Source organism: Cuculus canorus, chromosome 3 (genome assembly GCF_017976375.1).
Source record: "Cuculus canorus isolate bCucCan1 chromosome 3, bCucCan1.pri, whole genome shotgun sequence".
Lineage (NCBI taxonomy): Eukaryota > Metazoa > Chordata > Aves > Cuculiformes > Cuculidae > Cuculus > Cuculus canorus.
Window position 1 is genome coordinate 5,852,937 of NC_071403.1, and position 20,259 is coordinate 5,873,195.

Here is a 20,259-nt window from a genome sequence, read left to right on the forward strand (position 1 = left end):
CTCTACAACCTCCTTTTAGGTAGTTGTAGAGAGTAATAAGGTCTCAGTACAAACACCTTAAAATACAGCCAGTGTAGTGTTCCAGCCAGACTCTGCTGGATGTCGTCTGATTGATTTCTGCCACGTTACCTGTTGAGATTGCCACTGCTTGAAAGATCTCCGGTTATAAGCTACCTGCACATCCCTACTGACAATGAATATCCTGGGAAGTGAGTGAACTTAGCTTGCTGAGTGTCTGCTTTATTTACTGCCCACATCAGCTCAGAGCAGAAAGCCTTCAGCCTTTAGCCTATGTTTTTATCTCTATCAGCTCTTCACCCTCAGCCCTGCAAGCTCTACTTCACACTCACTATCTGTACGACACATAGGCATCTTTGCCCCACAGTCTCAGTCTATTAAGGATATTCCTGGAGTTTTAGGCTCCCAAACTGTTTTTGGTCATAAATAAGACATAACGGGAGCCTGTTTTTTGACGTAGAGGCAGGTACAGCTTGCACTTTACAGCCAGTCGCTCAGTCTCAGCTAGTGTGCCTTTATTCACATATTTCCTCTAGGTGTTACCTGAGAGACTATTATTAGCCAGGTGTTAGAACAAATGTGTTAACAAACACAGTAGGAACAACTGCGTCCTACTACTCAGCCCTGTGTTTAGGTTCTCTGTAGATTAGCAGTGTAGATGTAACCGAAGACCGTTATTTGCAAAGCTAACTCTGCAAAAATTGTGCAATAAGTACTGCGAATTCAGGACCCTGAGCAAAAGAAAGTTAAAGTTTAATCTACTTCACGTGAGCATATGCATTATATCTAACTTTTAGACGTCTAGGGAGTTGGTTCCCATCAGGAAAGCTTGAGATCTGTAAATAAACTCTGACGGGGTTTTGAAGGCCTATTTTGCTTATTTTATAACACCCTCATTCATACAGTGTAACGCTATTGCTGAAGCTGTTTCTGATGTGTGGTACTGATTTGTCTAAACAAAGCCTGTCACCATACAGCCTATAATGAAAACACAGGCACCTACCACTTTAATATATTTCTACCTTCTGTTCCCCAAAAAGTTGTAAAATACTGCAGTGTCGTTAAATTGAATTCTATTTATAACATTAAGCTTTGGTATGCAATTAAGGATCCATTCTAGTACTTGGTAATGTCATCAGAGCTGTCTAACACCTACACAAATCTGTTTCATGCCTAAACGTTCACATAGTTAAAAAAACCAAACTGTGTTCTCAGTTAAAAAAAAAAAAATCCAACACCTAAATTTGGTTTTATAAAATGATGGGAATTTTTAGTGATTTCAAAAAAGCCTAATTAGCATAAGGCAGAAGGAAAATTTGAGTTTTTATTTTTGTGCTACATGTAAAAGTAGTTCTTGCCTGGAACAGGGAACAGTTGAGTTAAGATCAAGGAATCATTTACTAGGAAAGACACTCAAACGACATTGAATTCAGCTCCTTGCCCATGTGCAGGATTACCTATCCCTATTTTATTGATAGAGGCTCATCTAATCCATCCTTAAAGACTTCCACCTGTGAAAAAGTCCAGATTCTTTGGACAGGATCTATTCCTAATCTTACTATACTTACGGTTTAAAAGTTTTTCTAACACTCCTGAATCATTATTCCTGAAATTTAAGGCTGTTTGTTTCTTGTCTTGTCCAACACTGACATGAAGATGAGGTTATTCTTTTCCTTTTTGCAACAGCTTTTCTATGTGTTTAAAGACTTTGTCAGGCCTCTATGTTTCCCCTTTAATTGCCAAAATCCAGTTCATGCAACTCATATATTACAACTAAAGAATTTTTTGCTCTTCTTTAAACTTTTCCTAGTTGGTCCATGTGTTTCTTGAATGGCAATGAACAAACTGGAAACATTCTTTCAAATAAAGTTTTTTCACTGCTGAGCAGAGAAATGGTAACTCCACATTTCCTGCGATTATTTGCCTGCTTACAAATACCATTCTATTTGTCTGTTTAAAGAACTTTTACACAGTTATGCTAAATTCCTAGTTTGCTTCATTTTAATGCCTAGATTCTCTCTGCAAAGCTGCTTGTCAGAGAGTTGTTCTCTACGTTTTCTAGCTAAATTCCTCTGAGCTCATAAATCTTATTTTCTATATTTAATGATATAGCAAAGCTGTTAATAACAAAATGTTTAATCTCCTGACATTAAATCCTTTTATGTTAATTACATTTTCTTATAATATTGTTACATTGAATATAAATGTATCATCAGTAGAATAATTATTTTCCTTAAAGAAAGGATCTGTGACTTATACTCTACAGTGTTTTCAAAACATCAGAGGAATGGCATAGTGTATAAATGAGTGAAGATTATCCTTCATTTTAAATGATATATATAGAAATAAAATACACGGCACTTTCAGGAAATGAAGAGAGTGAAATTTCCATTTTCATAATGAACAATCTGACCTTTCTGCTCCTTGGCTGATTACCTTGTTCTCGTTATGAAACCAGTTGAAGAGTGTTGTGCTCTTACTGCTTAAAAACCCACCACAAACAAACAACACCCTCATCCCCTGCAAGTCAACAAACCTGTTAAAATATTTCATAAGCTTATTTTTTTTGTAGAATCAGGTTTTAAATAATGGCTTAGCAATAATGAAAAAAAACAAGAACTGAGATTTAAGACCAGGAGGAAGAGGCTGACCCTTTTCCCTGGTTTACTAAAGATACTGAAGGGTCATGTAATGTGACTACGATACACTCCCAGCATCGACAAAATATTCTGATACCTTTTTTATATGGAGGGGAGGTTTCCTTAGAAAGGCCAAAACCCCTTGCAGGATTTCCAGTGTGAGTAATGGATTCCTTGCCTAGAGCCCATAATTATTTCATCCTTCTGCAGAACTTTAGTCTTAGCTATCTCAGGGCCTCTGTGAGTTAGCAATGATGGCTAATGAATTATTTTACATGACTTAAAAAAAAAATTGAAATACCTGTGGTCTCAGAATCCCCGAAATAGACCATACTTCATTACATATTTCCTTCTAATGTCTAGATTTCTAGCAGGTGCATTTGCCAGTGGAATTTTAATTACCTGTGAATAAATAGACATTTAGGTTTGGATTTTTAAAGAGCTCTGAGAGGAGGCTTTAGGCTTCCTGAAAACTGCAGTATTTCCAGGACAAATCTGGTCTTTATCCTCATAAGCTCTGCATTAGGTACTTATAAGTTTATTTTCTGAATGTGCTTATCCACTACAGAGAAACACAGTTTTTTGTGGGTTTTTTTTGTTTGTTTTTTGTTTGTTTTTTGTTTTTCTGTATGTTTGCTGAATATCATCCTTTAAAAATTTCATATTCAATCATCACTGGTTAAAATAATGTGGGCTGGCATGGTAATCAATCAGGCTTATCTGTAAGGCTTTTCTACTCTTATTTTTTTAAATGATGAGATGTGGTGTAAGGAAAAGTAATATTTTGAATTAGTCCAAACGGACCATTCTGAGAAAATCTTAACTCTCAGGTGCTTTCAGGTTTCCTTACTCTAAATTTAAAGCACAAGGAGCAAGATTCTAGCAGTGTTATTAGGCTGAATATCAGTATTCTATTATTGTGTTTTCACCATGGTAGAAAACTTGTATTTTTATGCCTTTATAGTATACTGGATAAATAAATATCAAGAATATAGTAAAAAATAACTGCTACAAGGTAGAGTGAATGGCACTGGAACAGTTAGATGAAGGAAAAGGAAAGTAGAGTAGGGAGAACATAACCTGGTAGCCGCAAAGGTATGAACTCTCACTTATTCATGAAGCATTAGGATGTTTTTGACATAAGTAGTTCTCCTAACATGTATCCTCTTGAGAAGTTCTTCTTGGCCATCAGTATTCACCTGCCAATGAAAAATTCTTCTATCACGGAATGAGAAGCCTGATCCAAAGTCCACTGCTGCCTGTGGATTTTGAATTACTCTGAGGATCATGGTTCATCTATACCAACAAATAATAAAAATTCTGATGTTAAACTATAGACCTGAGTCAGGCTCAGTGAAACAACTTTGCTGTGGTGTTGGTGAGTTAAATAATAGGCAAGAAGCCTCTACTAGTTGTTGGAAAATTTTAAACTGCATGGATTTTCCACATGAATAACTTTCCCTTAAAATGGAGTTACTGAGAATGTATGCTCCAGAATACCAGTCTCACTTTCTGCATAAAGCAGGTATTGTTCTATATGGCTATGAAGGGAATAGGACCTAAATACTGTATATACCAGATTTATTCTAAAGGATAAAATCTTTGAAAGCAAATGCAGTCAAAACAAAATTAAAGTGGGGCATTTCTGCCTCTCCAGGGCCAGTTTGCAAAACTTTATTATCTTGAAATGAACTTCCAATATTTGAAATATTTCAGGTCCTGCCTATGGTCTCACAACTTGTGAAGTTAGAAATACATCACTGGTTCTTCTTTGGAAAGCTCCTGTTTATGAAGGCAAAAGCCCTATTACTGGGTATTTGGTGGACTATAAGGAAGTTGATGCAGAGGACTGGATAACTGCTAATGAAAAGCCAACGTCAAAGCGCTATTTTAAGGTAACATTTTCATTAGTTAGGGTAACATTTTCATTAGTTAGTGTGAATTTGAAACTGAGTGCTAAAAACAGCTGATTTAATGCAACAAAGAGGTGTATCTGAACTTGGGCTTCTACTAATATATTCGAGTAAATAAACAAAAGAGTTCAGATTGATTTTTAAATTGGCTTTGCTCTTCATCTTTTTCAAGGTCACTGATTTACATGAGGGTCATACCTATGTTTTCAAAGTTCGTGCAGTGAATGACGCTGGAGTAGGCAAATCATCCGAGATAACTGAACCAGTGCTTGTCGAGGCACGGCCAGGTAATGAACTGTTTTATCTTCTCTGCTTCTAAAATACGGAAATACTTTGGAGTGAATTTAGTCAATTGGATTTGATATTGCAGCACGGAGAAGTATTTCAGGTGTTAAGAAGCTCTTAGTCTTAAAACTTAAAGAGTAAATCACGTGAATACAGAGGGTACTGTCAAGACTTTTCTTTTCTTACTTCAGGAAATACTTTATAGTTATTTTTATTCCCATAAAGAAAGAGGTGACTTGCTGTGAGTGAAAAGGAGGATGACAAAACATTTATTAAAGTTTCAAGAGCGATAATAAAATGAATATACTTAAACTATTCATATCTTCCCATATTACTTCATTTTATACGTTTGTTACTGAATAAACATTTCTTAGTATTCTTTTTTTTAATATAGAGTAAGAATTTGCTAGTATGTGATGCTGAGTCAGCATATGTCATAGACCTGCAAATAGGTCTACTTCAAGATCTGCAAATAAGATTAGTATTCATTACTGAAGGTGGACACAATTTGCACAGGTTTTAGTAATATTACAGCACAAAAGAAAAATATCTGTGTTGATTTGTATTTTGCAGGAACAAAAGAAATCTTTTCAGGTGTGGATGATGAGGGTAATATTTACTTGGGTTTTGAATGCAAAGAAGCTACAGATGCATCACATTTTGCATGGGGTAAATCCTATGAAGAGCTTGAGGATTCCGATAAGTTTAAGATTGAAACAGACGGAACTCAGTAAGTCATGGCAGTCTATGAAGTTATTAGAAGTTTGTCCTATTAAAAGTATCAATAACATGAGAAACCCTGTTAATTATATCCTTTGTTGATGATTTTAGATCTAAGCTGTACTTCAAAAACCCAGATAAATCAGACTTGGGAACTTATTCTATCTCAGTTAGTGACACAGATGGGATTTCATCCAGCTTTGTTATAGACGATGAAGGTAAGTTCCTTACTATCACAAGTCTTAATTTTATCACCTCAACTGCACTAAAAATTGTCCAAGAAAAAAAAAAAAGGAATCCCACAACTTTCACATTCTTTCCTGTGCATTAAGGTAAAACGAAAACCAGTATACAACAGGTTTTGTGTGATTACGTATTTTTCTGATTATCACAATACTGTCAGTTAAGACAACTCAAGGTCATATTTCCTTTGAAAAAATATAAGGACTATCCCAATTAGAAATGTTCTTCTTATGTTGGGACTATAATTCTGCTTGCAAATATCTGTTACACTTTCAATGAAATGTCTGAAAATGTTGGTTTTTTCCACCATTTTGTGAATCTCTTTCTCTGATGAGTTACTTCTGCTGTGCTTTGCTTTTAAAGCCTTTCCCATCTTGTAGTGATAGATTCTCTGTTTGCTGTAAAGCTGATACCAGATCTCTGCTTACCAAGGAACCTAATATAGACCTTGAGGTTATATAGTTTCATATAACTGAGACACAGAGGATTAGCAAGAAAGATATGAGAAAAATGATGTCGCTTTAACAAAATCTGAATTCATTCCGTTCAATTAACATCCGGCTTAAATTTAGATTAGTTTTGCTTTATTTCACTGTAGCTGTTTTGTTTAATTGGAGTTGGAATGAATTTTCCTCAGTCTGACTTTGGCTTACCATGGAGAGATGCTGGGGTGAAAGGCAAAGGGGGGCACTTTGCGGTTTCTAAATGGCGCAAAAATTACTTCGGTTCTTTCCCAGCTCACAAGTTGTAATAGGTACTCCCAGTTCCTTAACCATGAAAATCCCTCTGCTTGCCTTCTTTCTAAGCCATTTAAGGAGAGGAGCTGAGACCAAGTGTATGTCCAATAGACAGAACTTTAATCACAGTAGGAACTATGTCAAATCTCCATTCAAAATACGTGTTGAGAACAAACCTATGTGCAGCCACAAAGTACGTGGTTCTCCAGGACATGGACCATTTATACAGACTCATTTATTACAAATATCTACTTCTAGGGAAGCTTAGCTTGTAATATTTTTAATTTTCCAATGAATACTTCAGGAATAGACAAATATGTGTTTGATCATGAGAACTTCCCATTGGCTTAGTTTTCAAGAAACATTCTGAAACCTGTCCGTATTTTTTGTCACTGTCAGTCCTACCTTCAAGTTTCTTTTGTAGAAGAGTACTAAATGTGTTTCCCACCCCACACTAATCTTGCGTTTCTCTGGTCATATCTGTCAGTCAAAATTACACTTGTATTCATACCAGATCCCTTCACAAGTGTCAGATTTTGTATCTTAGCATGAAATGCCATGATTTCATTGACCACTTACTTACTTAAATGCTATAAATTCTCTGATTATATTGCTAAATCTTTGACCACGTTGTATACCCTTGCTAATTCCCTCTGTTCTTTAAATTATCTGTAAGTTTGGAAATGACAGTTATGTTCATCTTCCAAATCTTTCTTAGTAATGAATATTGTAAACAGGGCTAGTATGAAAACCTAACAAATTGATTTCTGGACTCTCACACAGCCTACATGAGGATTTAGAGCATTACATAGAACTGTCTTTATCTTTTTCAGACTAACGTGCTCTCAGTCTTGTTTCTCGCCACAGTAAAACAAGATTCTTGAGGTACAGTGTCAGAATGGCAGTCGGTATATAAAGGAATCCCATACACTGCTTAGAAGCTATTGTCTTCCATCTTTGATTTAGATGCCATAGAGAGTTTGAAATAGGTTTAATCCATTGCTTAGATCCTTTTGCAGAAGAAAGTTTGCATGAATATGCATGAAATAGGAACACTCCCTGAACACAGGTATCAGAATTTAAAATTTCTTGAATATTATTTTTCAGTCAACATTTTCTGAAGAGGGTTGGGTATTTCATGTGCAAGACTTAAGGAGATTATCTGCTGATATGTACCTTCTTTGACACTTGTTTTCTGACTATGTTTTTCAGATTAAATTAAAATATGAGTGTTTTTCTTAATTTCAGAGTTAGAACGTTTGATGGCGTTAAGCAATGAAATAAGGAATCCAAGTAAGTTGAAGTTATGAATTTGTTTAATACTTCAAGAAGAATTATAATTACTTACACATGACTAGAGTTCCAGAAAGGTTCTTCCTGAGACAATGGCAGCTGCGTTTGTCATGGAACAACTTGCTTCTTTATCTTTGCATTCGTTTAGAAGAATACATTGAATTAAATCATCATTGCCTAAAAGTCCATTCATGGTTAACTTTGACAATAGAATATAAGTTGTTATTAGCCAGTTCCTTAAATGATGTGCAAACTATAAGCTGTAAAGTCTTTTCTCCCTTTAAGAAATTAATTTAAAAATGAGCCAAAGACTACATTAGATGTCTTTTTCCTGCATTATATTTATCCTATATCCAGCACTCCATAAATAATAGGGAGATACTAATATTTTACTACAATAATCCTTTTTCTTACAAGGATTCATGCATTATTGACTTTTCATTCCTTTTCTTTCTGCAGCAATACCTCTGAAATCAGAATTAGCTTATGAGGTTCTTGAGAAAGGAGAAGTCCGTTTCTGGATTCAGGCTGAAAGCTTATCACCAGATTCTACCTTCAGATTTGTAATTAATGATAAAGAAGTCGAAAACAGTGATGTGAGTACATATCGAGTACTTATATAGATGTGATTTTGTTTAATAAACCTTTAGGCATTATAAGTTATTCTATTTTTATAATTGCTTAAACCCATTAAGGTCTGAGAATACCTGACAAGAATGTAAATCTTTATCTTGAATCTTTTTTACATGATAGAATCCTTGTTGCAGTGGGAACCTAAAAAAAGAAAGCAAAGTTTAACCCTCAGAAGTCTGTATTCATTCAGGATAGCTAGGCAGAGGCAAAGAGAAAGAGAAATTAGACATAGACCAGTATTAAATACATCTACTTAAAAATAATACCCAAATATTTTAGCAAAACAAAAAACTGCTTCAAATGTAGTTTTCGACTCCAAAGGAGCATGACATACTGTTCCCAGAGACTCTCCGAGGCTACTAGTTTTACATATAATATGGGAAGCGCTGGACGATGCAACAATGACCATAGTTACAAAACTTTTGGCGTAGACACTAAATGGGTATGGAATGACTACATGGAGGTGAAAGGGCAGGCCACCAGCTTCCTGCATTTTTATAACTCTAGGAATACTTTTCATGGAAAGGAAGTGGTCAGATTGGGCTGAGAAGAAAGCAAAGTCAGGGTGTTGTAGGGCTGGATTATAGTTCATCTACTGGGCATCAAATACAGCACTGGAAATATCTTTTCCTGTGAGGAACACACCTCCAGGGCAGCTGTTTGAAAGCTTCAGTTTATTCCCGAGGATGCAAATTCTGCTTTTCACCAGAGAAGCTTATCAGCACTTTTAAACCATAGAAAACCAAAAAGCGCTTAGTTTAATTACATATTGACAAATGGAAGGAGAACTGATTCTGAGTAAAATACCTCTCTACTTTCCTCAATTTAAGAAGTAATAAACTGTAGCACTGAAAACTTGAATATTAGTGACTAGAATGTATTGAAGTGGCAATATTCTGTCTTGGCAATTTTTGTGGAACAGAACGAGCTATTTTTAGTTCACATATATTTTGGAAGTGTTGACATCAGAAAGAGTCTTGAAGTGGAGCTGCATTATTTCACCTCTTTAATTAGCAACCCACAGGTGACATTTACGTTTGGAGACTGATGATATTTTTGTGGAAAGTCACATAAAAGCCTAGTATTTATGGTGCCCATAAAATCATTGAACTTCATCTTGCTGCATAATGGCAGTAGTTAGAAGCCTAATTACACTCTAAAACCTGCCTGGAGACTGGGCTACAGTCACTGAACATGTTCAATAGACCGTTATGCTGGTGAATTGTAGTCTGATTCTTGACATTGGCTGAAGTGATAAATTGTTCCTCCTAGGTCCTAACAGGGAACAGTTGCGGTAAGATTTCAAAATAATCTGAGAACAGAATGAAATGGGTCCCATTTAAACAGCTGTCATTTTAATCTTTTAATATTATTTTTTAACTTTACCCCAAAGCAAGAAATAAAAAAAGTTCTAGAGGTGTGATAAAGGATCAGATTCAAATATATAACTTGCTCTTCTTTTTCTGCTTCTGGCAAGTCTCTATTTAATATTCTCCCTGAGAACTCATGAAATGAATGCAAGTGTTGTCCTTGACCTCTCTGGGCAAGAGACTGTGAATGAGAATTTGAATTTGCACTTTTTGATAGTCTGGTGAAGTTTATAATTTCTATTTTTAACCTGCCTGGCTTGTCTCCTCAACTCTTATAGATGAACTCTTACATAAGTAATTTTTCTACTTAATTTCCTGATTATTTAAATGTATTTTTCTTTGACATTATATGTTTTTTTTTAACCATATATGGGAAGGTGTATATCCAAATTATATGAGCATTTCTGTTATTTTATATAAATTTTATACTTCGGTCTCTTCCCTTTAAGTTATTTACTTAATGAATTATTATCCTAATCAATCTCTTGGCTACTGCTTTATTAATTACATTATCTTTTCTCTTTCTTGGTTCTTCAGTTACCCCATCAACATTTTAACAAGAACTATTTGTATATTACATTTGAAAGTACCTGTTAGGAGCTCTAAACATCTTGACCACATCTACACTATTCTTCTGGGCTTGTTTTCCATACATCAGTGAATCTGTTCTTGGGGTTGGGGAAGAGCTGATTCTCCAAGCTGAAGTGTATATATCTGTGGGGTCATTCCTACTAAGTCTGGATCAATACTCAAAGGTTCTTCCACTTAAGTGATTCCAGAGAGTTTAATAAGTGATAATAAGAAGTATTTTTACTATTTTTTTTTTAACTTCCTTCTTTCTTCTCCTTTCCTAAACTTTATCTACCTTTGGCTTTAAGCACCTTTTTCTAGTCTTGGAGCCAAATAAAAGCATTCTGTTTATAACACAATGTGTCTCTTTCTAAAAGTAACAGTGTCTGTAATAATTTGCTGCATAGAACTCATTCTAGTGAGTGACATTTACTCCTCTGCCCCATCATGAATGGGACAGTTGGTGCGTAATATTCTTGGCTACATTGGTTACTTAGAAGCATTTATCCAGTTTCTTCTGTGGATTGTTTTTGCTTTGCTTTAGGAATTTGTTAGTCGGGCATCCCTGTTAGTGGGGGACACAGTCCTCATGGTTGTTTCCCACTGAATGAAAGAGGATATTACTTAGTAAAACGTGGTAGTATCTAAAATAGTAACTGCAAATTCAAAACGCATATTTTGCAAGTATTGTCTAATATTTGCCTGCAATTTTCTGTTTCCTTGGCAATGTCTGCCAATAATTTATCTTTCTGGAATATTTTATAGAAAGCAAACGCAAAAAGGGCACAAACACTGAAAAGTATATTTAACTTTGATTTCAAGTCAATATTTGGTGTCTTGGGTGTTCTGCAAGCACTTCAGTGGGTAACTAGATGTTTCGACAGAATTCTAATTCTTTTTTGCTGGACTTGGTTGATCTATTTAGCTCACAGAAGCTTTGTTAGTTTTGCACAAATTACTCTTATGGACACTTTAGTGTTTGAAAAGAATACCTAGCATTAAATGAGCAAATCATTATAGTCTTCCTGCATAAACTTTTTTTGCTGAGAAATTCAATATTGAGCTGCTACGTACATCGCAGAAATATTTAGTAGTGATGACTCTTTGGATTTGTTGTGTTGGGTTTATTTGAAGATCCACTTTGTGTATGCAAACATAATACTTCCATTTATTTCTGGATGTTGCTAGGAATAATGCTTCAGCCTAGCAGACCCCTTGTTGAACTGGAAGCTGTCTTGCAGCTAAAGGATGATGGTATAGGCTGTTCTTCAAATATGCATAGTGCATAAACTATTATTTTTAAGTCTAAACGGGATGTATTATGTTGACTCAAGGATTCCAAATGCAGCTGCACACAGAGGTTTCTGTCGCAGCTGCAACCTTGGTGTAAAACACTAAATACAAGCATAGCCTTATTTCCATAGCTTACAATTAAAAGGACATGAAAAAGAGTGTAGAGGCAGGGATATAAAACATGATTAATTCCATAGGGAATCATATGTAATTTATAGCATACTAGAGTAATGTTATGACTTCTTTATTTCAGAGGCATAAAATAAATTGTGACCGTTCAAATGGTATTATAGAAATGGTGATGGACAAATTTACAATTGACAATGAAGGTACCTACACAGTACAGATTCAAGATGGAAAGGCCAAAAACCAGTCTTCATTAGTTCTCATTGGAGATGGTATGTTCACTGAAACATTGTAGCTCTGAATCTGATGAAGAAATGAACTTTAATTACTCCTTGACTAACTTTGTAATTATCTCGTTTTTCATTCACCTCTTCTAAAATCTAGCGTTCAAGGCAGTATTGGCAGAGTCTGAGCTCCAGCGAAAGGAATTCCTCAGGAAGCAAGGTAAGACAGAACAGGTTGTTGACTTTAAGCCCAGTTTGCAGCCAGTGATGCAACTCTGGTCAATACTAAGAGCTTCCAACTTTCATTTATTTCACTAGAAGATGAGCATATCGCCCAGTTTGAGTAGACACCGAACTCTTGGTGGATGTTTTTTTTGCCAGCACTGTGGTATAGAATCATAGAATCATAGAATCTAGAATCATAGAATCATAGAATAGTTATGGTTGGAAGGGACTTTAAAGATCATCCAGTTCCAAATTCCCTGCCATGGGCAGGGACATCCCACTGGATCAGGCTGCCCAAGGCCCCATCCAACCTGGTCTTGAACACCTCCAGGGATGGGGCATCCACAACTGCCCTGGGCAACACGTTCCAGTGTCTCACCACTCTCATAGTGAAGAAATTCTTCCTAATGTCCAGTCTAAATCTGCCCCTCTCCGGTTTATACTCATTTGCCCTCATCCTGTCCTCACAAGCCTTTATGAATAGCCCCTCTCCAGCTTTCCTGTAGCCCGTTCAGGTGCTGGAAGTTCGCTATAAGATCTCGAAGCCTTCTCTTCTCCCGTCTGAACAAGCAGAATTGTCTCAGCCTGTCCTCATAGGGAAGGTTCTCCAGCCCTCCGATCATCCTTGTAGCCTCCTCTGGACCCGTTCCAACAGCTCCATCTCCTTCTTACGTTGAGGATTCCAGAACTGGACATGGTATTGCAGATGGGGTCTCACAAGAGAGGTATAGAGGGGCAGAATCCCCTCCCTCGCCCTGCTGGCCACGCTGCTTTGGATGCAGCCCAGGACACAGTTGGCCTTCTGGGCTGCTATGACTCATACAAGTTGTGACAGAATTTTCACTTAGCAGAGAAATAAAGTGGGAGTCATTACAAGATGTTGTCTTTGCTCAGTATTCATGAGAAGCGTGTGTACTGTGGGCTCTGATCCAACAAAACATTTCAGCACGTTTAGTGTTAAGTATACAAATTGTCCCTTCGATATACTTGACAGAAGAATAGTCAACATAGTGTCAGACGAGGAAGATTAAGAACCTGATCCTGTGTTTTGTGTCCAGGCAAAACAGCAGGAACCAAATGTATATTTATTGCCTAGTTTCTATACTGTTAGAAAATTTGTCACGTTTTTCTTCACGGAAAGAGTCATCGGGCACTGGCAGAGGCTGCCCAGGGAGGTGGTTGAGTCGCCTTCCCCCTGGAGGTGTTTAAGGAACGGGTGGATGAAGTGCTTAGGGACGTGGTTTAAGGGAGTGTTAGGAATGGTTGGACTCAATGATCCAGTGGGTCCTTTCCAACCTGGTGATTCTATGATTCTATGATGTACTTGTTATCAATATTGATGCAGTTGAAAGTAAGAATTACTATTGGGTACCTAATTTAGAACTTCGTCACTGTGATATTCTTTATCCTAAAAACAATGAGATTGAGCTCTAGGTTGTATTTTTCACTTGGCAATCATGTGTATTTTAGGATGAAAGTAACAATAATAGTTAAATACATTTAGTCTTAACAGCTTAGGAAAGAATCTCCATATAAGCAATGTAATTCTATGATTTTCTGGCTTTTTTGAGGGTGATTTTTTTTTTTTTAAATAGATTTAGGAAATTAATTATACTCGCAAAATCTTTCAGTTCTAAGTGATTTAAATGAAAGCCTGGGACTTTGCTAACTCCCAGTTCTGAATGTTGCAACTGTGGGCCATGATCCTGCGGACACAAAAACATATACATTACTGACACGAGCAACCACAGTAACTTTAAAATTCTATGTGTGTCCCTAAATTTACTTAAAGATATATATTTGCAGGATTAGAACCTCAGTGGGGAAAAGGAATATATCCTGTTCTGCTTTAATGTTTAAAGCAGAATGTGTAATGTTTAACACATTTTTTAACTGTATGTAATTTGGACAAATAATGTCTGGAATGGGATTTTTTTTTTGTTTCTTAGGTCCTCACTTTTCAGAGTTTTTGTACTGGGAAGTTACAGAGGAATGTGAAGTTTTAATTGCTTGTAAGGTGAGGAAATACACCTGAAAAAACTTGTTAGAATGTGTTGATTAAAAATTGTGGTAGGAAAATGTGAGGAAAGAATTTGATATTTTTAAAATGAAAAGTTTCATATGAAAACTTTTTATCATTGAGAAATATTTATAATAAAAGTTTCTGACTTGATACTCTTCACCAGTAGTCTTCATTAAAACAACAGAAACATTACGAGACACTTCAGAATGTGCTCGCTGATCTGATTATTTATTATAGAGCTGTAAAATGAATTAAAACAAAGTATTCATTCCTTAATGGTCCTTCTTCTTTCCTCAAAAAATAGTTATAAAAAGCCAGAGTTCAGATTTTTTCCTCACTGTTTTCTGATTTGGAGGTTCGTCTACTGAATCATCTGTTATTTAATCAGCTGTAACTAAATATGCAACAAAAGCTTCTAGGACTAAAGTTACAAGCCATAATTTTTATTGTATTTGGCTAATGAATTTTGAATATTAACTAATGCTAATGTGCATGGAATTCAGCTATTAGCATCTTCATATGCCATTTTAAACTGATATATTTCCATTTCTGTTGCTTTTCTAGAGTGATTAATTAGAGGTCTGAATAGCTAAGTTAATTGAATTCAACAGGCATCAGACTTTTTCACTGCCTTTTGCTGTAATGCGGATTCTCTTGTATTAATTTTCTCCACTTCTTTGGAATAAGTTTTTGGCTTTTAATTAGACTAACTTAAACCATTCATTAGGAGCAATTTATGTGCGCATTTGTTGGATTTCTTTTTCCTTCTTTTTTTTTCCGCTCACTAATTAGGAGACCTTTAACCTCAACTTATTCCCAGCAGAACTGACCTGGGTAGTGAAGCTGCCATTCTGTCTGTCTCCGTTTTAAGACTCAACACTCATTAGCTAACACGGTACTTTTGCTGGTACTGAGCTGCATAGCCGGATACTTTATAATCTCTACATGCATTTGCCTCAGGCATGAATCCTGCTTATCCTTTCGTTCACATGGGAAATTAAATGTTCCTGAACTGGTTATACTAGTGTTAATTCTCTACAAATTAATCTGGAGTTATCCTTCTTTTCATTGACTGTCGAGCCTGTATATATCACTGAAACTGAGAAAGGCTGAACATTGATTATTATATGCTTTTCACCAGTGTACTTTTTGTTCAAAAGGTCATCAGATTTTATGTAAATGAAATCTAGATGTGGGCTGTTCGCACACTCATCATTTTAACTATGCCATTGACCTTACAGTGTTTGTTAATGTTAACATGTGACTGGCCATTAATTTCACATGATACTGTTGTTTATACCTGTTAAACCGATATTTGTACATATGAAGAGTTCGAACACTAAAGCCTGGATTTGTCCTAGGAGCTTCAAATATCTGACATTCAATAGCCCTGGGCTATTTCCATGGTGATAAAAACATCCAAGGAACAATCTCTGCCTCTCCAGACCTTATCACAAAACTTGGCCCAGGTCTCTTCTGTTTAGTGCTCCTGTGCAAAAATAGATGTCACGGATGTTTTACCTCTTGAAGGAGCCTAGGATAACATGAAAGAAGTACCTGTAAGAGAAGGCTTTTTGCCATGACTTTCTCAAAGGTCGTAGCATGAACTATGGGAGTTAGGAAACCAGGCCAACTGGAAGCTTGTGTGGGGCAGAGCACTGACTGTATGATCCAGGTCCATAACAGCAATAATGACTTGTGTTATAAAGGAGTATATGAAAAATAATGCGATACCTCATGTACCACTTCTTTGCTATCTGATTGGATCTGATTGACTTTTAATTGACTTGGTACTTAATTCTGAAATAGTTTGGATTGATGACCTTGTTCTTGGTGTTATAGCCCCTGAGTGCTAGTGGGACATGGTTGTCCATCTGAGTCATAGAATCATAGAATCGTAGAACAGTTTGGGTTGGAAGGGACCTTAAATATCATCTAGTTCCAACCCCCCTGCCATGGGCAGGAACACCTCCCACTGGCTCAGGCTTCTCAAGACCCAACCAACCTGGCCTTGAACACCTTCAGGAATGGGGCAGCCACAACTTCCCTGAGCAACCTGGGCCAATGTCTTACCACCATCATCATGAAGAAATTTTTCCTAATGTCCAGTCTGAATCATAGTTTGACGATTTTTCCTTTCTGCTATATGTGTATTTTTCTTCATATGTCAGTTTCTACTATCATTTTTCTTCAAGTACTTCTAAATTTCAGAACATTTAAAAGCTACCTACTCTTGCATAACTTTGACCCTTGTTTGTACTGTGTCTGGTAAAAGCAAGATTTTTTGTGTGTAGCTGAACAGCGAGAAAGATAACTTTTCATAGTAAATGTCAACATGAAATAACTTTGACACTGCAAATTGTGCATGTGTGAGACTCGGTCTGTTTATTGTCAGATTGAGCTAACAGTCTTTGATGAAAAATTGGTGAAAAGTGTCAAAAGCTTGTTCCTTTGGGCTTTGTTCAAATAAAATTGCCACTCGCATCACATAACTACAGAAATAGCCACTTTGTATTTACCAGTAAATGTAAAATGTTGCTTGATTTACTCAAGTAAGACTTTGGGCCAGGTTGTGATCTCAAATACTGTGTTAGAGATCCACAGCAGCCACAGTGGTTATTAAGCAGCAATACATGTGATTAATTTGAGCAGGTTTTAGAGTCATGTCCAAAAATCAGCATAGGAAGCACTCGTATTTGTCTAGTCATCTATACAGAGAGATTTCATAGAGCTGTTCATCTATGGAATGACTTCCCTAATGTGAAGGGGTTAGAAATTGGTGCATGTTATTCCCTTGAAGCAAGTCACTTGAAAACTATAGCAGATCTATATTAGCTTCTGGGCTGCCCTCTATCCACTTTTTTCCTTTTTTATTTATTTTTTTTTTTTTTTAAGGAGGCTTTTTTAAAGCAACTGCCTGAGAACTGAGAAATGTCCTGCCAGCACTGACCTTCTACCAAAGCCATGCTGACCAGGAATTCAGGCTGTACACAGGAATACCGTTACATTTTTGTGATTTTTAGAAGGGCATGTGGATAGTGACATCCAATAAACCATAGTGTTTCTGAAAGGGGAAAAACGAAATTATATTTCCAGGGTTTCTACAAAGAACTGGGCTTTTAGCTTCTTGGAATTCACAGTTTGAGGTCGTTCATCCTGCAATATTTTAAGCATCACCAAGGCACAAATTATATTTCAAAGTTGTAACAGTACTAGAGGTATAGCTGTAGTCTGTTTATGCATTATATAGTTGAGCTGCTGCTACTACATCAAAATTCGAGCTTTCAAGCAACTTCTATACATTTACACTACATTGTTGAGTCCTTTTGTGTTGGGAGAGACTGCAATTTGTAGGATCCCTCAAGTCTTTGTGCTTCCCATGGGACACAATGTAGTAAAACAAAAAAAGGATTTCTGGTGCAGCCTCCAGTTTTGAAGTCTCAAATGCTTTCAGAATGGTAATTTTAGTTACTCTCTGCAGTTTAACCTTGGAAGATATTGCTTAGGTAGCTGGGATAAATCTGCAAATTGGCTGAAGACTCTCTGAGAAGGGACCCAAGTTCTGTGTTACAGCTCTCTGGAGACACATGACAAACACAAAGATAAAGGAGAGTTCAGCAGCTCTAATTTCAAAGATACTTCTCACAGATATGTCAGAGAGAAACTGCAACCACATAGCAAGGGTGTAAAGCCCTTTAAGAGAAGAGATTGGCAGCATTACCTTTAAGGATTTGACAGGGCTCTGAGACTGTAAACTATGTACTTTTGACCAGTTCTGTGCCACAAATGAATGCAGTAGGACTAAGATTTGCTTAGTAGGACCTGGTTGAAATTGTTTGTTTTTTTCCACTTAGCTTTATTTAACATGTGTTACAAAAATCTTGTCTTCTTATGTTGAAAGTACCTGTGTGACTACCTACAGTACAATACCTTTCTTCAGGCCACGGCCAGCATTATGTACCTTTTCTGTTGTACAGGTTGCAAACACAAAGAAGGAGACTGTTTTCAAGTGGTATAGGGATGGTTCTGGGATTGACGTTGATGAGGTTCCTGATCTGCAGAAGGGAGAATGTCACCTCAGTATTCCCCAGGTACAGTATCACCTACTGATTAGAAATGACAGTTTCTACTCCAAATGCTATAGATTTGCCAGGCAGAACACTAAGCCAACTATCACAACTCCTGTGAACCATTTTAAGAAAAGCCATAGTTGCCACCCTTCAATTAGCTGGTGAGTAACTAATGCTAGTAAAAGCCTATCTATTTTTGTTATCAGATCAGATAGTTCATGCTTAAGTTTCTTCAGCATCGTTAGGTGAAATATATCTCGTTCTTTCTTATTGCTCCTTAATTTTTCAATTTGTTCAAGAACCTCGTTTCTGATGGTACTGCAGTTTTATTGCCTAAAATGAATAGGTTTGAGATATATGGCTTCTTAAGATTTATCTTTATGCAAACAGAATAACCTAACTTCTGTCTGAGGCCTTAGCTTGCATAGTTGCTCTCTTCATCAAATGCGAGAATCTTCTCAAACCAAGGTTTTCTGTTTTCAGCATAAATATGTAACCCATTTACTTGACTTATTTATTTTATTAATTGGCCTAACATTCTTCTAATTTACTTCCTTCTTTTCACTTGCAAGAGGATACTGGCTTTTCAGTGGCTTCATTTTTCTTGAGACAAATTTTTTTGGGAAGGGTGTTTTCTGCTTCTCTTGAATTGGTCATGTTACTTGTAATTAAATTATTTGATGTTTTACTATTACTTACTTGCTTGTGGACTTATATAAATCTAAGATTCAATTAAATAACCTCCAATCTCTCTATATAAATTATTTATATATTTTCCTTCATGCCTTAAAATAAATTAAAATAAGACACCTAAACCAAAATCCCTTACTGCCTCTAATGCAGTGTCACTCTTTTAGATTTTGGAATGCAAGCTCTTCAAGGGTAATAAATTCATTGATTACTTTGCATAGATAGAGTTTGACTACAGTTAGTGCTTAAATGAAAGCCACTAGGTTGATATTTGGACAGTTAAACAATGTAGAGCTGTTGTTATTCGTTACGCTGATTGATTAAAAAAAGGAATAGTCTTGGTTGAAGGCATTCTAAAGCTTGGATGGGTTGAAGTTACCCTCAGTTACATCTTCCTACACCACTTGTAATGTCTGCTGACTAGGACTAATCTTGTTTGTCTCTTTTGGAACAAGAGTAAACTATGATTTCTCAAGGCACTTGAATGGAAATCAGAATATGTTTTGGGCTTAAGGACTAACTACAGCCCCTTAAAAAAAATGCATGCATATTTGATAGTTTATATCTCATCTCTGGAAAGACATTTAACCAGAATGCAGCACAATGTATGTTTTTCGATTTAGAAAATCGCACAGGGGTTGAGTAAATGTTGTACCATTATCAAGCTTGTCAGTAAACATCTTATGCTTTCCCTGTAGCTGTCTCGCAAAGACGAAGGAGTTTATAAGGCAACACTATCAGATGATAGAGGTCATGATGTATCTACTCTTGAGTTATCAGGAAAAGGTAAAATTCGGTTTATTATATCAAAATAATGATCTCCACATGTTCTCAAGAGGTGTCAAAGATCTGCCCTTGTAATTGGCAAGTTATTTTAGAGGTCCTTTGTGTTTCAGTTCTCTTCTTTCATTATAGAGGCCTGAACTGCAGATCCCTGGTTTAGGAGGGGCAACACTAAGCATTGTAACGGTTAATCTGTAGCACATTGACAAACAAGAAATTAAGTAAATTTCTAATCAGACAGACACCCCATTTTTTGTGAGATGTTTTGTAAAGAGCTCTCTCTCACACACAAATTTGCTAAGATTAATATCTACAAAACCCCCTAAAGATGTCTAAAGTGCTGAATATGTTGAGGTGGGACTCTCAGTGGAGACTTGAGAGTTATTTTGGTTGTTATTTGTTTT

At 36.3% G+C, this 20,259-nt stretch overlaps 1 protein-coding gene across 2 annotated transcripts in view; it reads left to right on the forward strand.

The window, feature by feature from the left end:
* Positions 1–20,259, forward strand: part of MYOM2 (myomesin 2) — a 79,652-nt gene that overhangs the window by 46,622 nt on the left and 12,771 nt on the right. For both annotated transcript variants that reach the window (XM_054063401.1, XM_054063400.1), the window contains 11 exons: positions 4,374–4,552; positions 4,743–4,857; positions 5,429–5,585; positions 5,687–5,793; positions 7,804–7,848; positions 8,308–8,444; positions 11,968–12,112; positions 12,225–12,284; positions 14,239–14,306; positions 18,290–18,403; positions 19,771–19,858. In XM_054063401.1, the coding sequence (XP_053919376.1) occupies positions 4,374–4,552; positions 4,743–4,857; positions 5,429–5,585; positions 5,687–5,793; positions 7,804–7,848; positions 8,308–8,444; positions 11,968–12,112; positions 12,225–12,284; positions 14,239–14,306; positions 18,290–18,403; positions 19,771–19,858 (1,215 nt within the window). The remainder of the gene's footprint in view (positions 1–4,373; positions 4,553–4,742; positions 4,858–5,428; positions 5,586–5,686; positions 5,794–7,803; positions 7,849–8,307; positions 8,445–11,967; positions 12,113–12,224; positions 12,285–14,238; positions 14,307–18,289; positions 18,404–19,770; positions 19,859–20,259) is intronic.